The sequence below is a fragment of the Physeter macrocephalus genome, chromosome 8 (genome assembly GCF_002837175.3).
Source record: "Physeter macrocephalus isolate SW-GA chromosome 8, ASM283717v5, whole genome shotgun sequence".
Classification (NCBI taxonomy): domain Eukaryota; kingdom Metazoa; phylum Chordata; class Mammalia; order Artiodactyla; family Physeteridae; genus Physeter; species Physeter macrocephalus.
This window is the reverse complement of record NC_041221.1, coordinates 95,651,720-95,663,973: the sequence shown is the minus strand read 5'-3', so window position 1 is coordinate 95,663,973 and position 12,254 is coordinate 95,651,720. Positions and strand designations below refer to the sequence as shown.

Below are 12,254 nucleotides of genomic sequence, written 5' to 3'. Positions count from 1 at the left end.
CAGCTAAATTATTAAAAGCCATTCAAACTCTATGCCACTCAGTATTTGAGGACATGAAAGCAATCAAATCAAGCCTGACGTCTGAGACCATTTTCACAGTCTTCCTGCTCACATCCCTTATGGGTCAATATCTCTCACATTGTGAAGTTATGTGAATGTGATTCCTTCCATGCAAATCAAAGCGTGCACTACACAATACAAAAATGACAAGCTGAGAAAAATTTACTAAAAATGGAAAATAAGTAAATGAAAGTTATTTACTTAATTGGTTATGAAGTTCTCCATAATATTTTAGGTCTTTAAATCAGTGTTTCATCTTGAATATTGCCCCTTGTCTTTCTCTCATCCTTTCTACTCAACCGACATTCCCCAGCTAAAGAGCAAAGGAAACAGGAAGGAAAAGAAGAGATGAAACAGATTCGGAATTATTAAAAGATATGGAAAATATAGAGAAGTAGCAGTAGTAGTGATACAATTCCTACGTGGAAGACATTTAAGTGTAGCAATCTGATTGCAAAAGGGGGTGGGACCTGAAAGCTTGTCTTGAATTTCAAGGACAGCCTCTTTAATTAAATTACATGTTTATTTTAACTGAGGAGGCAGAAGGAGATCACTGTAGACCTGAGCCCCAGCCCACAGCCAGCTCTTTGCACCTATATTCTTAAGAAAGATGAGCATCAAAGTGTCACTAACTAGTGCTCTAGCTTAATTAAGCCATTCAAATTCTCTGGGCCTCAATTTTCTCATTTGGAAAATGAGGTGGTTGAACTAAGTAAACTTTGACTCTCTCTGAGCTAGAGGTTTGGAAACATTCACTGAGAATTGGACGATGGCTCACTTTTCTGTGTACATCACCTCTGCCTGGTTTATGGGGATGATAAATGATCAGCAGCTGGGCCAGAAACTCTAAAATGCAGACTTTCGAGCTACCAGCCAGGATGGGAATAGGATAGGGATAGAAGACTCGGAAAGTACTGCTTTTTTTATGATGCTACAGTGTTATTTTTGTTTTCTCTTTAGGATCCAGAGGCTAGCTATGATTTTAATGATAATGACCACGATCCATTTCCCCGATATGATCCCACAAATGAGAACAAGTGAGTAAATATGGATTTGGGGGTGGGGGTAAGTGCTTTAAAATGCTTTTATCTTATTTGAAAAAATTGCACTATAAATATGATCCACATTTTAGCTCTCAGAAAATGTTCATGTACACCATCCATACCACAATATTTTGTTGCTTTTAAAACAGAAACAAAAGGTTCTATTTATATATTCCTTTGGGCTTATAGAACCATATTTCAATTAAACTTTCTTCTTATATGAAATGTTCCCCTCAAATGTTACTGAATAGTTATGGCTTTAGAAAAAATTGTTTGAGACATAAAGAATAAAAATCTGAGTCCATCCTCCTGTCCCCAATTCCTCTATGAATCTTTTATTGCTAGCAACATGCTTGATGTTAGTCATGAAGAGAAATACAGATGACCAAGGTAACAAATCCCCAAGACTTCCTATGTTGGCCACAACCATGCTCACTAGTTCCCTCAGAAGAATATGGCACGGCACCAGATGAGAAATATACCATGGGCTGGGCCCTCAAATCCAACACAGTCTCCGGGGCATTGGGCTAATTAGTAGCCTGTTCCAGAGTTTCTGCTGGGTATTCTAAAGCTAAAGGGAAGAGAAAAAGGATATCTTCTGATTCCTAAATTAACTCTCCATAGCAGCCATAAGGTGATGAGTGAGGCCAAGAGCCAGACCCACCGAAGCAAGAGGCCAAATAAAGACCCAAATGCAAGAGACATTTTAACCTTTTTTTTCTTAGCTCCAAAGGAACTTCACCCTCTAGGCACACAGCCTCAAGTGTCCAGGCCCATGTGAAAACTCATCTTTGTGCATAATCATGTCTCTCACAGACTTCAAGGAGACATTCACATTTTCCTCTTCATTTGCTCCACCCAAAAGAAACTTGCACCAAAGCAGATGAAAGCCAAGGCAAAATGAGTGCTGCTACAAGTGGGGATGGAAAGAGCAAGTAGTGAAAAGCTCTTTGTGGATGCCACATAAAGTGCTTCCTTTTTCTTTCTTCCTCTCTCAGATTATTAACCAATTAGGGTCAATAGAGTTCTCTCTCTCTCTTGCTCTCAGTTTCCCTCTCCCCTTCTCCCTTATTTTCTCAGAATTCCCATGTGGCTGGTGTAGTAATATTGACCTAAACTTGTTACTTTGGATTGTCCCCTAGAAGGCCAACAAACCCCAGGAAGGGATGCTGGGGCTGAAGGACTTGGCCTCAACTTTCGAGTGTATATTTCTTCCTTGAGGGGAAGGGGAGGCTTGGGGAGAGTTCTTTCAGTACCATTTACTTCTTTTAGGGTTATCTCTTAAAGGGGTTAACAGCAAACAGCCCTTGAGGTTAGAACATTCCAGTAACAATACAAAAGGAACCATAACAATACAAAGGGAATCATTCCAGTAACGATACAAAAGGAATACAAAAGGAACCTTGGAGGAAAGTGGGATGTCTCAGGAACTTAGAGCAAGACCCCCCAGACAAACGTTCAGCCATATTTCTGAGTGAGGGCAGTGCAGGACCAGGAGGAACACCTGTTCTTTTAGAGCATGACCTTGTAATGTTAGCCTGCCTGGTAGTGATGACTTTGCCAATTACCAGGAGGAAGGATGACCTTGAGGAGATCACTGATCTCACTCTGCCTCTATTTTTTATTTCGTCTCCTAAAATGGTGACAAGGTATCTGTTCCCTACCCTCCTAAAAGAAGTTTCCTAAGGAAATGGGCAATAAGTGCTTGGAAGAAAAAGACACTCTTCCTAGAATGAAGTAAAAATGACAACTCTCATTCCATCCCCTTGATCAAGACTAAGGGAAATCTGCTCCCGACCACACGGGCACAGCTGAGGAGACTGTTAGCTGAAGGTGTCAGCCTCCTTCTTAGGCAGTGTGTACTGGGTCCGGCCCAGGATCCAAAGTGGGTGGTAACTTGTGTGGTAGATGCATGATAGGTGAATACCTGGTGAAATGACATTCTCTAGAGTTTTGTACTCATGAGAAGGGGAATTCAGATGTCCCTCTTACCACCCGCCCCCCCAAAAAAGGGACTCTCAACTTATGGTACTGATAATAGCCACATTTCCCCCAATTCACAGAGTTCCAAATGCCCCAAGGAAGCAACCCATAATTGTATGTATTTTGTGCCTGAAAACTCTGAGTTTCCAGAGCATAGCAGACCGTGGACCTTGCACATAGCATAGAGTTAGTGTAGCATGGCCAAACAAGAGAGCACAGACTTTGCAGCTAGATTTAGATCAAATCTTAGATCTTCCACTTAATAGTTGAGTGACCTTGAGCAAATTATTTAACTTCTTTGTGACTAGTTTTATCATCTACTAAAGAGGTAATAATAGTACCTACTTCATTGGGTTCTTAGGGGGATTAAATAAGTTTATATATGTAATTGGCTTGGATAGTGCCTTGTATATAGAAAAAGTTAAATGTGTGCTATGATGATGATAATGATCAAGGCTTTTCATTTAGCAACTAAGGTAGACCTTTCACTGAGAAAAAAAGCATGACAAGAATAGCATCATCTGATAAGAGCAGAAGCAGAGATACTTTGCTAAGCCAATTCAGAATCTGCTATTTGAAAATTACACAATAAGCAGCTATCTCTCAGGGTCCTCTTGACTATCAACCAAAAAGCTAGCATCCCCAACATTTATCAAAAGGTATAATAAAAAGTAGAGTTACCCTTCTAGCATATTGTCAGAAATAAATCCCTTAGGTTTAGAAAATGAATGGCCCCATTTTGTCTGGGCCTTTATAGCAGTTAGAGACCTATTATCTCCCAATTCCAAGGGCATTATCTCTCCAAACTATCTGTGTTGCTGCTGTTCTTTATTACTATGTAAATGAGGTTAATAAAAGCTGCATTTGAATTCTCCTCTGCAAATCAAATGAGGAATCACTAAATAACAAAATCTTAAAAGTGCAGGTAACTCTTACTACTAATCTGGCATGAATTTGTGGTCAGTATTTCAACACCAATTACAGATTATTCTTCTATTTTATAACGTGTGGCAATGATATTTTAACTAGTACAATAGTAGTCTTTAAATTATCTCCTGGAATATGTTTTTAAAAATCAATTTGTTTAAATGCCAGTTATATCCATTGTTCTAAGATAATAGAGTGTTCTTTTATCTCAGAGCCTGATTTAAGGAAAGAAAACTGCAGGTCTAGGAAGAATGATATAGAACCACTTTGATAAAGTCTTTTTTTCTCAAGGTGTGGAGGTGAGAAGTGAGGATAAGAGGAGGCAAAGATATCAACCCCTATTTGTACCATGATCCTGCACCTTTTAAGAAAATAGTACTATGTAAAGAGAGATAAACACTATATAAAGAGACATAAATAATAGGTAGTGTCATATTGCATCATTATTAGGACAGAGGTACAATGCTGGAGATGTTTGCCAACAGGTTGATTCTGTACGCTCTACCTGGAGACTTTGCTATCTTGGGCGCTGTCTTCCATCTTGTGTAAATGGAAATACAGGTGGTGGTGACTTCTGGTAGCATATTTCCCCAATAATGGCAAATGAATTTTCCCTTCCACAAAAGGAAAGAAAGCTAATCCACAGGCATAAGGTGCCTTCTATGTGTTCAATATGCATGCATTTCTCAGAGAATGGGTGTGTTGGTCAGGAGAGCTTCAGTTGCAAGTGAAAAAATCCTAACACAAAGATTAAGTAAAATGGAGATATTAAAATATTTTTACCCAAGAGATGTTCAGCTTCAGGCATTGCAAGATCCACAAACTCAAATAGTATGCCATCAGGACACCAATTACTCTGTATCCATCTCCTAGTGCTGCTCACCTCCACTTAGCTTCATTCTCAATAGAACACTGCCTGGTAGCAAGATCCACATGGCTCAAGTGGAACTTAAAGCTGAAGATTCTTGAGAAAGAATATAATTCTTTCCCCCAGAATCTGCATCAATTCTTGAAATGCTCTCTGGGAGGACAAGCCTCATGATAGAGAATCAGAAGACGTGAGCGAGGGCCACTTCCCAAAAGGGGGAAATGCTAGAAGACCCAAAAGAAGTGGGTATCTGCTACATTAGGGAAGACTGTGAATTAAAGATAATTACATTGTTCTGACTTAGGACTCCTATCCAGCATTAACATAAAGGAGGAACATCATTTAGTGGAAGGAGAACAGGAAATCATGTTTGGCATTTTAGGAAAAAAAGATAAGTGAAACAGGCTTATTTTATTTTTTTCCTTAGGAATTATTCTTTCTTTAATTCATAATACAAGTATTAAATAAATCAAGTATCAATATTTAGACTTTAAAACTTTTTTTAGTGGTTTGAGAGATGGCAATTTTTAAAAATTAATTAATTAATGTATTTATTTTTGGCTGCATTGGATCTTTGTTGCTGCGCATGGGCTTTCTCAAGTTGCAGCGAGCAGGGGCTACTCTTCATTGCGGGATGCAGGCTCCTCATTGCGGTGGTTTCTCTTGTTGCGGAGCACAGGCTTTAGGCATGCGGACTCAGTAGTTGTGGCTCACGGGCTCTAGAGCGCAGGCTCAGTAGTCATGGTGCACAGGTTTAGTTGCTCTGTGGCATGTGGGATCTTCCCAGACTACGGATTGAAACAGGCTTATTTTAAATGACCCAGTCAATTTAGGATTTTCATATTTCATGCTGGGCTAAATTAATTGATGTCTAGTACAGTAGTGCTCAAAGGGAGCTGGTTGACAGAGTTGCTCAGAGCTAACCCTTCCTCTTTATTCCTCTATGTCAGCATATCTTGTCAGTGGCTCCTCCAAGGCACCAACAGCCTTCATGCTGCTCCCAGGAGCTTCCACAATGGAATAAAGTCATGAAGTAAACAAATTCACATTAAAGTTTCTCTCAACTTATTGATCCTCCTGAGGTCAGAGAAGTAATGGGAAAAGACAATCACTATCCCCAGAATTTCAGAATTGATACTTTAATGGTGGACTTTGGTCTGTTTTAGAGATGGATTTTTTTTTTTTTTTTTTTTTTTTGCCCAAACACTCTGAAATCATAAATTACCTTCATTGTCCCTAGTTGCAAAACTAGTCTTGTTCAGGTTTCTGGTCCAGTCAGAGTTGCAGGAGCACCCTGGTTTCCCAAAGAGCCTGTAGTGTCTTGTTAAAATTTCAAAATCCTCTTGGTACCAGGAAACCTTCAGATGTTTTAGTCTGGTATATGGTTAGAGGAGGAGAGGAGGGCTTGAGAGGGGGCTCTGTTTTACATATCCTACTAGGACTTGTACAGGTTAAACTAATCCAAGGAAGTCATTAGTGAGGGGAAGTGAGGAGTCACTTTAACATCAAAATTCTGGTGTAGAAACCATTTCTTTGAGATGGTATCAATAGCTAACACTTCCTGGGTTCTTACTATATACCAGCCTCTTTTCTAAGTGTTCTGCATACAATATTTCATGGGATGCCACAATTCTTTGAGGACCAGTAACTTAACCAAGGTCACATCACTAATTTGTGTCAGAAGCTAGAACTTGAACTCATACACTTGGGCTCCAGTATGTGTTCCCTTCATCTGATACCTACACTTCATCTAATACTGATGGGAAGAAAACCAGCAACAAGCCTGACAAAAAGTTAACATATCCATGTACCGTGGATTCATATGCAACACCAATGTTTGTCCTCATTTACGTTTTATAAATCCTATTTTCTAATCCTCAGACATGGGACCAGATGTGCAGGAGAAATTGCCATGCAAGCAAATAATCACAAGTGTGGGGTCGGAGTTGCATACAATTCCAAAGTTGGAGGTAAAGCAAAGGGTTGTTCCTGTAGTTTTGTACTTTAATTTGAGTCTTGCATTACCTGGTGTAAATGGGGTGGTGTGGGGGGACTTTTCAAAAACCAGAGGAGGAAATGAACTTCATGCAAAATTTGCTACATGACTTGAATGTGATTTGCAAGCAAATCAATGGATCTGGATTCTTAGAAAATGATAGCTGACTATAGCCCATACATCTTTGTTGGGGGGGAAAAGGAAATGTTGAATAGCTTTTGAAGCAAAGCTAATTTTCTCTGTGTTCTGATTTAGAAGAGTTTGTTATTGAGTGCTTGCTAAGAGAACAGAAGGAGGAGGTAAATTTAGGCAAAGATTTTCCCTGCCTCTCAATTCTGTAGTCCTTCAGTTCATAACAAAGAACAGTTAAAAAGAATACATACTTATAGTAAGAAGCCAAAGGTTATCTGTGGTAGCAAAAATTTAGAATCTCTGGTTGTTTCAGTCAGTGTCTTTATAGGTAAGCATATGGTAAGTTCCATCAGGGCAATTTAATAAAGGAACTATTTACAAGAGTTAAAAGAAACCAACAAGGGACTAACTGATGTAAGCAGATGTTACCACCTTTAGACTTAATGGAGCAAGGGGAGGGAGGAGTCATGGAAACTGGAGAGAGAAAGTTGTGACCACATGAGACAGCCACTGGACAGGAGCTGTGGCCATGAGTACAACAATGCAGCTTCTTCTAAGCAGGGGGGATCCAGGAATGAGTACCTCACTCTCCCCTCACCCCCAAACCTCCTGCTGCTGTTTCAGTTGGCTGAAACCAATGGGAAGACAAACGAACCCACTGCTGCCATCCACGTTCCCGTGAAGAAGGGTGCAGAGTGGATCTGCAGGGGCTCACAGAGAATAAAACACTCGTCTCGCCTCTTCACACTAGCCCTGCCTCAGGCTTTCATGGTTATACTATGAACTTTGCATTTAGTTTGTTTTCTAAAACCACAACAAAAAAGATTCATTGTAGAACATGGCAATGACAGTAAAACTCCTTTAAGCTCTACCTGAGTATACCTGGAATCTGGCTTTGTATTCCTTTTCAGAAATCAAATAAATATACATCCTAGCATATAGAATGCACCTCTCACTATTACAGCACACTCCTAGATTTTAAGGGTCATTCTTGATTCCTTTATACCAACATCATCAAAATGCCATGTTAATTTAAAGAAAATGGAGGCAGGAGCACAAATTATATAATCACCTAGAAAAAGAATGCACTTTTTAAGTAATGATGAACTAAGTAGCTATAGTCTGTGAGAGAATCATCTCATCCCTTCATTTTATAGAGGAGGAATCAGAAGCAAGATTCTCAAGGAAACCAAAACACACCTACTGTATGTCCATCATTTACCTTCCAAGACATTATCCACATCCTGGAAGTTAACAGGATGGATTTGAGTGCCAGATTTCTGGGATTCAAGTCCCAGCTTCCCAGTTGCAAGTTGTGTGGCCTTGGGCAAGTCCCTGTCCCTCTCTGGCCTCAGTCTCTCTCCCTGTAAAATGGGGAGAATTACAGCACCCACCTCAAATGGTTGTCATAAGGATAAATGAGTTCATATGTTTAAGGCCTGTACAATGGTAGCTGCGTATAGTATATCCTCAATGCACACGAGCTGTCATCATCCGCATTTTACAGCTGAAGAAACTGAGGCACGTAGAAGTTAAGTGGCTTGCCCAAGATCACAGAGCTAGTAAATAGCAGAGCTGGGATTTTTTTCCCAAATGCATTTTAAATAATTTTTAAAAAATAACTTCTACTAGTCATGTCAACTACATGTTCTTTTACCCAAGCTCCATGGTAAATAATAGTGTGAAAATATAAAGCTGTGCACTCCATGGCATCATTAGCCTGAAGCCAGGAATAACCAGGTAGCTGCCTGTATCTGTCTAAATTGCTTTTGCCTTCCTGGCTCTTGAATACATGAGTCTGATGATGGGTGACAGCCTGTGGGAAAGCATAAAGAGCCACTGCACCTGCCTTCTCCTGATGAAAACTGATTCCCCCTCAGGAGTAAAATCCATGGCAATGATTTCATCCTTGAGATTATTTAGAAGAAAAGGAAGCATGTTCCTTGAAAATGTTTCTTAGCAAACACATAAAAGAATGGCCTCTGGGTTATTTTTAATCAGTGCTTAGAAACAAGAGTTCTTTCCCTATTTGTGAGTTTCCTATTGTAAGTAGATCTTTTCAAGCTGCAGTTTCCCGTACAGAGTCCTTTGTAAGGCACTGACTGGGCCACAGCCATTCGTGGTATAGTCACGAGCAGGCATTTTGAGAGAGAGCTGTTTGATGCCTCTTTCTGAAAGCTATCCTGTCATTTTCAGGTTATCAGGGCAGCAGACGGAGGGGAGACATTTTGTAAGCAACAACAACCATGGCCACAGCACAGCACAGCACAGCACAGCACATATAGTTATCTCTAAAGGGCAGATAAGGAAGCTTATGGAGGCGGTGACTTGATCTTCCTGCTGTGCTTTTAGCAGCTGGGTCACAGTCATTTGGGACATACACTGGTTACCTGTTTTTGACTCTTTGGGGAGTCCTTTAAATAAATGAATATTAAGAGCATCATGCCATTCTACATGTACACACTGACATCAACATATGTATTCGTCTGTTTTGCTCTTCAGGGATAAGAATGCTTGATGGCATTGTGACGGATGCTATTGAAGCCAGCTCAATTGGATTTAATCCTGGACATGTGGATATTTACAGTGCGAGCTGGGGCCCTAATGATGATGGGAAAACTGTGGAGGGGCCTGGCCGACTAGCCCAGAAGGCTTTTGAATATGGTGTCAAACAGGTGAGATGCTTAACACAGACCCACTTGAAATGAAGGCTGACCATTTGAATATGAGGGGAAGGGAAGAACACTTAGTTTATATGCAAAGAAATGGTTGTGAACTTCTTGTTATTGTTTATGATTTGAAGTGCATTTAGAGAGCCAAATCGTTCTTCAGAGGGATGGAAGTTAAGGGTTAAGAAAGTTTTCCCCATTTGGGTCTGACATTCAACAGATATTCATTAGTCTTAGAATATTTACTTTCAAAAATACTCTGGATATGTCCCTTTTCATTTTCCTGCTGCTTTTGGATTTCTACACGAGGTAAACTACTACCCAGACTTCTTTCAAATACTCTGCAAATGCTTCCTTAAATATAGCAATGTGCCACCTCCCTCTCTGCACGTGCCTGATGAACACTTGTGCCTTGGTTGTGTTGCTCTGTCACTGGGGTTTAGTGCCTTCTTGGCCAGGATTCTAAGGCCTAGTTCTGCACAGGATGAAACAAAAGTAGAAATTTTGGAGAGCACAAATTGAAAAATCATAGAAAGGGTAGCCTTGACGAGTTCCATTCAATTGAAGAGTCCCTTTTAATGCAGCTGCCAAGCAGATCTGAATAATGCCTGATTTTGTCATTCTATCAGTCAGCCAGAAGATTCAAGCAGAAAGAAAGAGAGGAAGTTCAAAGATTCAAGCGTAGTGACATAAGCCAAGGGAACAGTGAAAAAATTTGAGTGAGTGCTGGAGGCCAGATTATGAATCCACATAATAAAGAAAAAAAAGAAAAGTCCTCACTCAGCACCATCCCAGAGAGGGCCCAGAGGAAGGCCTGGCAGCACCAGAGCTCAGTGGCTTATAACATACAGTCTCGTGAGAGTTCCAACATCGATGCTGGAGGACCTGGAGTTGAAACAGACTCCAAATTACTGTTTCTGAGAACTTCATGCATGTATTTATATATTTGTTGGGGATTTTATTGGGATGTGACGTGACCCCAGTGATGATAATAGACGTGGTATGTTTTGGCTTTTCCTTTAGGGGAGACAAGGAAAGGGCTCTATCTTCGTCTGGGCTTCTGGGAATGGGGGGCGTCAGGGAGATAACTGTGACTGTGATGGGTACACGGACAGTATCTACACCATCTCCATCAGCAGTGCCTCGCAGCAAGGCCTATCCCCCTGGTACGCTGAGAAGTGCTCCTCTACGCTGGCCACCTCGTACAGCAGCGGGGATTACACCGACCAGCGAATCGTAGGTTGCTTTTGTGTAACTCTCTGCTTAGGTAGGAGAACACGGCTTGCCTTCAGAAGGATCCTTTGGTCAAACTGATTTGCTTAAGCTTCATGTCTCAGCTGGGGAGACTCACACTTTGCTCACTTGATGGGTATATATTGGGAAGCTTTCTCTCCCAGGGATAATGATGCTTCTGCCAAAATGATGTCGCCTCTCAGTCATTTTTAAATTCAGCACTAAGAAGCCAACCGATCTGTCATTACATATGGCCGAGACTCCAAATGTCTGTTCAGCTTGTGTGATGCCTCCCTGAAAACAGCCTTAAAGGAGATTTTAGGGTTGTTGGAGCTTTATCACCCTTGTACTTGTTGATCCTTTAATAGCAGGGAAAATGTCTGACTTGCCCTTTAGCAGATGATAAAAATACAGAGCATACACCAGCTATGTCTCCTAAGGATGGACGACTTACAGGAAAATAACAGTCTAAATTTCCCCTGAGGTGAACTTCTCAGCATCCGAATAAGCAGCTTAGGAAGGTTATATGCTCAGAGAACATCTCCAGCCCCCGCTTGGCTGTGCCTTCACTTCCATGAGTCAGACTGCCAAGGGCAATTATTGGATTTCCCTTCAAGGGCATGATGATGAAGGCCCATTCGGGGGCTTTGAGAACAAAGAGAAACACTTCTTTTAATTTAAAAATTGAAAGCCTCAAACTTAACTCCTGACACAGAAAGAACCAACCAGCTAAAGTATGTAGATCCTAATCTCAATAAAAAACCAGGTCATGATCCAATTTGATTGTGGGTAAACTGCCTAATAATTAGCCTTTGGAATGTGTGTAAAATTCATATTAATGGCATCTCAACAAAATTGTCAGAACTACGATCTTCATGCAGGATCATTCTTCTGGAACTGCCTGTTTCTGCAACCTACTCTAGTTTTAGACAGTAAAACTATGGTCTCAACTTAGAAGCTCTGACCTACCTCTCATGCCCATATCTTCAATTACTCAAAGAGACAGTAATCTTCTACCTAGGGGTTCTTTACAGCAGGTATATCTTATACCCTGCTGTAAAGGAGCCTACCAGACATGTGCCCCACTTGCATTCACAGCCCCTGGCTCTTGACGACCCTGTGGGTGTTCAGAGTGGCTTTTCAAAAAATGGCCTGTGGTCCATTTCAGAGTCACCATTTCATAGACGGTCCCTCATCTGAGCCACTCTGCTGTGAAGCAGGAGGAAGAATTTCCATCTTTGTAAAGACCCCTCCTTAGGTAAATGAGCCATAGAAGAGACAGCTGGTGGATTCTATTTGAGACAGTTGCACTAACATAGCCTTTGTCTTACGCAAACCTCTTC

The 12,254-nt window shown here is 40.8% G+C and overlaps 2 protein-coding genes across 7 annotated transcripts in view; one reads left to right on the top strand and one right to left on the bottom strand.

Annotated features, from left to right (window-relative positions):
* LOC114486744 (tigger transposable element-derived protein 1-like) overlaps positions 1-12,254 on the bottom strand; it is a 570,985-nt gene that overhangs the window by 151,995 nt on the left and 406,736 nt on the right. The window contains exon 5 of one of the 6 annotated variants that reach the window (XM_055086689.1): positions 5,394-5,669. The exons of the other annotated variants lie outside the window; for them this stretch is intronic. Within the exon in view, the coding sequence (XP_054942664.1) occupies positions 5,636-5,669 (34 nt within the window). The 3' untranslated portion in view covers positions 5,394-5,635. Of the gene's footprint in view, positions 1-5,393; positions 5,670-12,254 lie in introns of those variants that run through there. 6 annotated transcript variants of the gene reach the window in all.
* Positions 1-12,254, top strand: part of PCSK1 (proprotein convertase subtilisin/kexin type 1) — a 39,880-nt gene that overhangs the window by 9,239 nt on the left and 18,387 nt on the right. The window contains exons 5-8 of the mRNA XM_007107835.1: positions 1,021-1,097; positions 6,763-6,851; positions 9,512-9,684; positions 10,702-10,914. Coding sequence (XP_007107897.1) covers positions 1,021-1,097; positions 6,763-6,851; positions 9,512-9,684; positions 10,702-10,914 — 552 coding nt within the window. The remainder of the gene's footprint in view (positions 1-1,020; positions 1,098-6,762; positions 6,852-9,511; positions 9,685-10,701; positions 10,915-12,254) is intronic.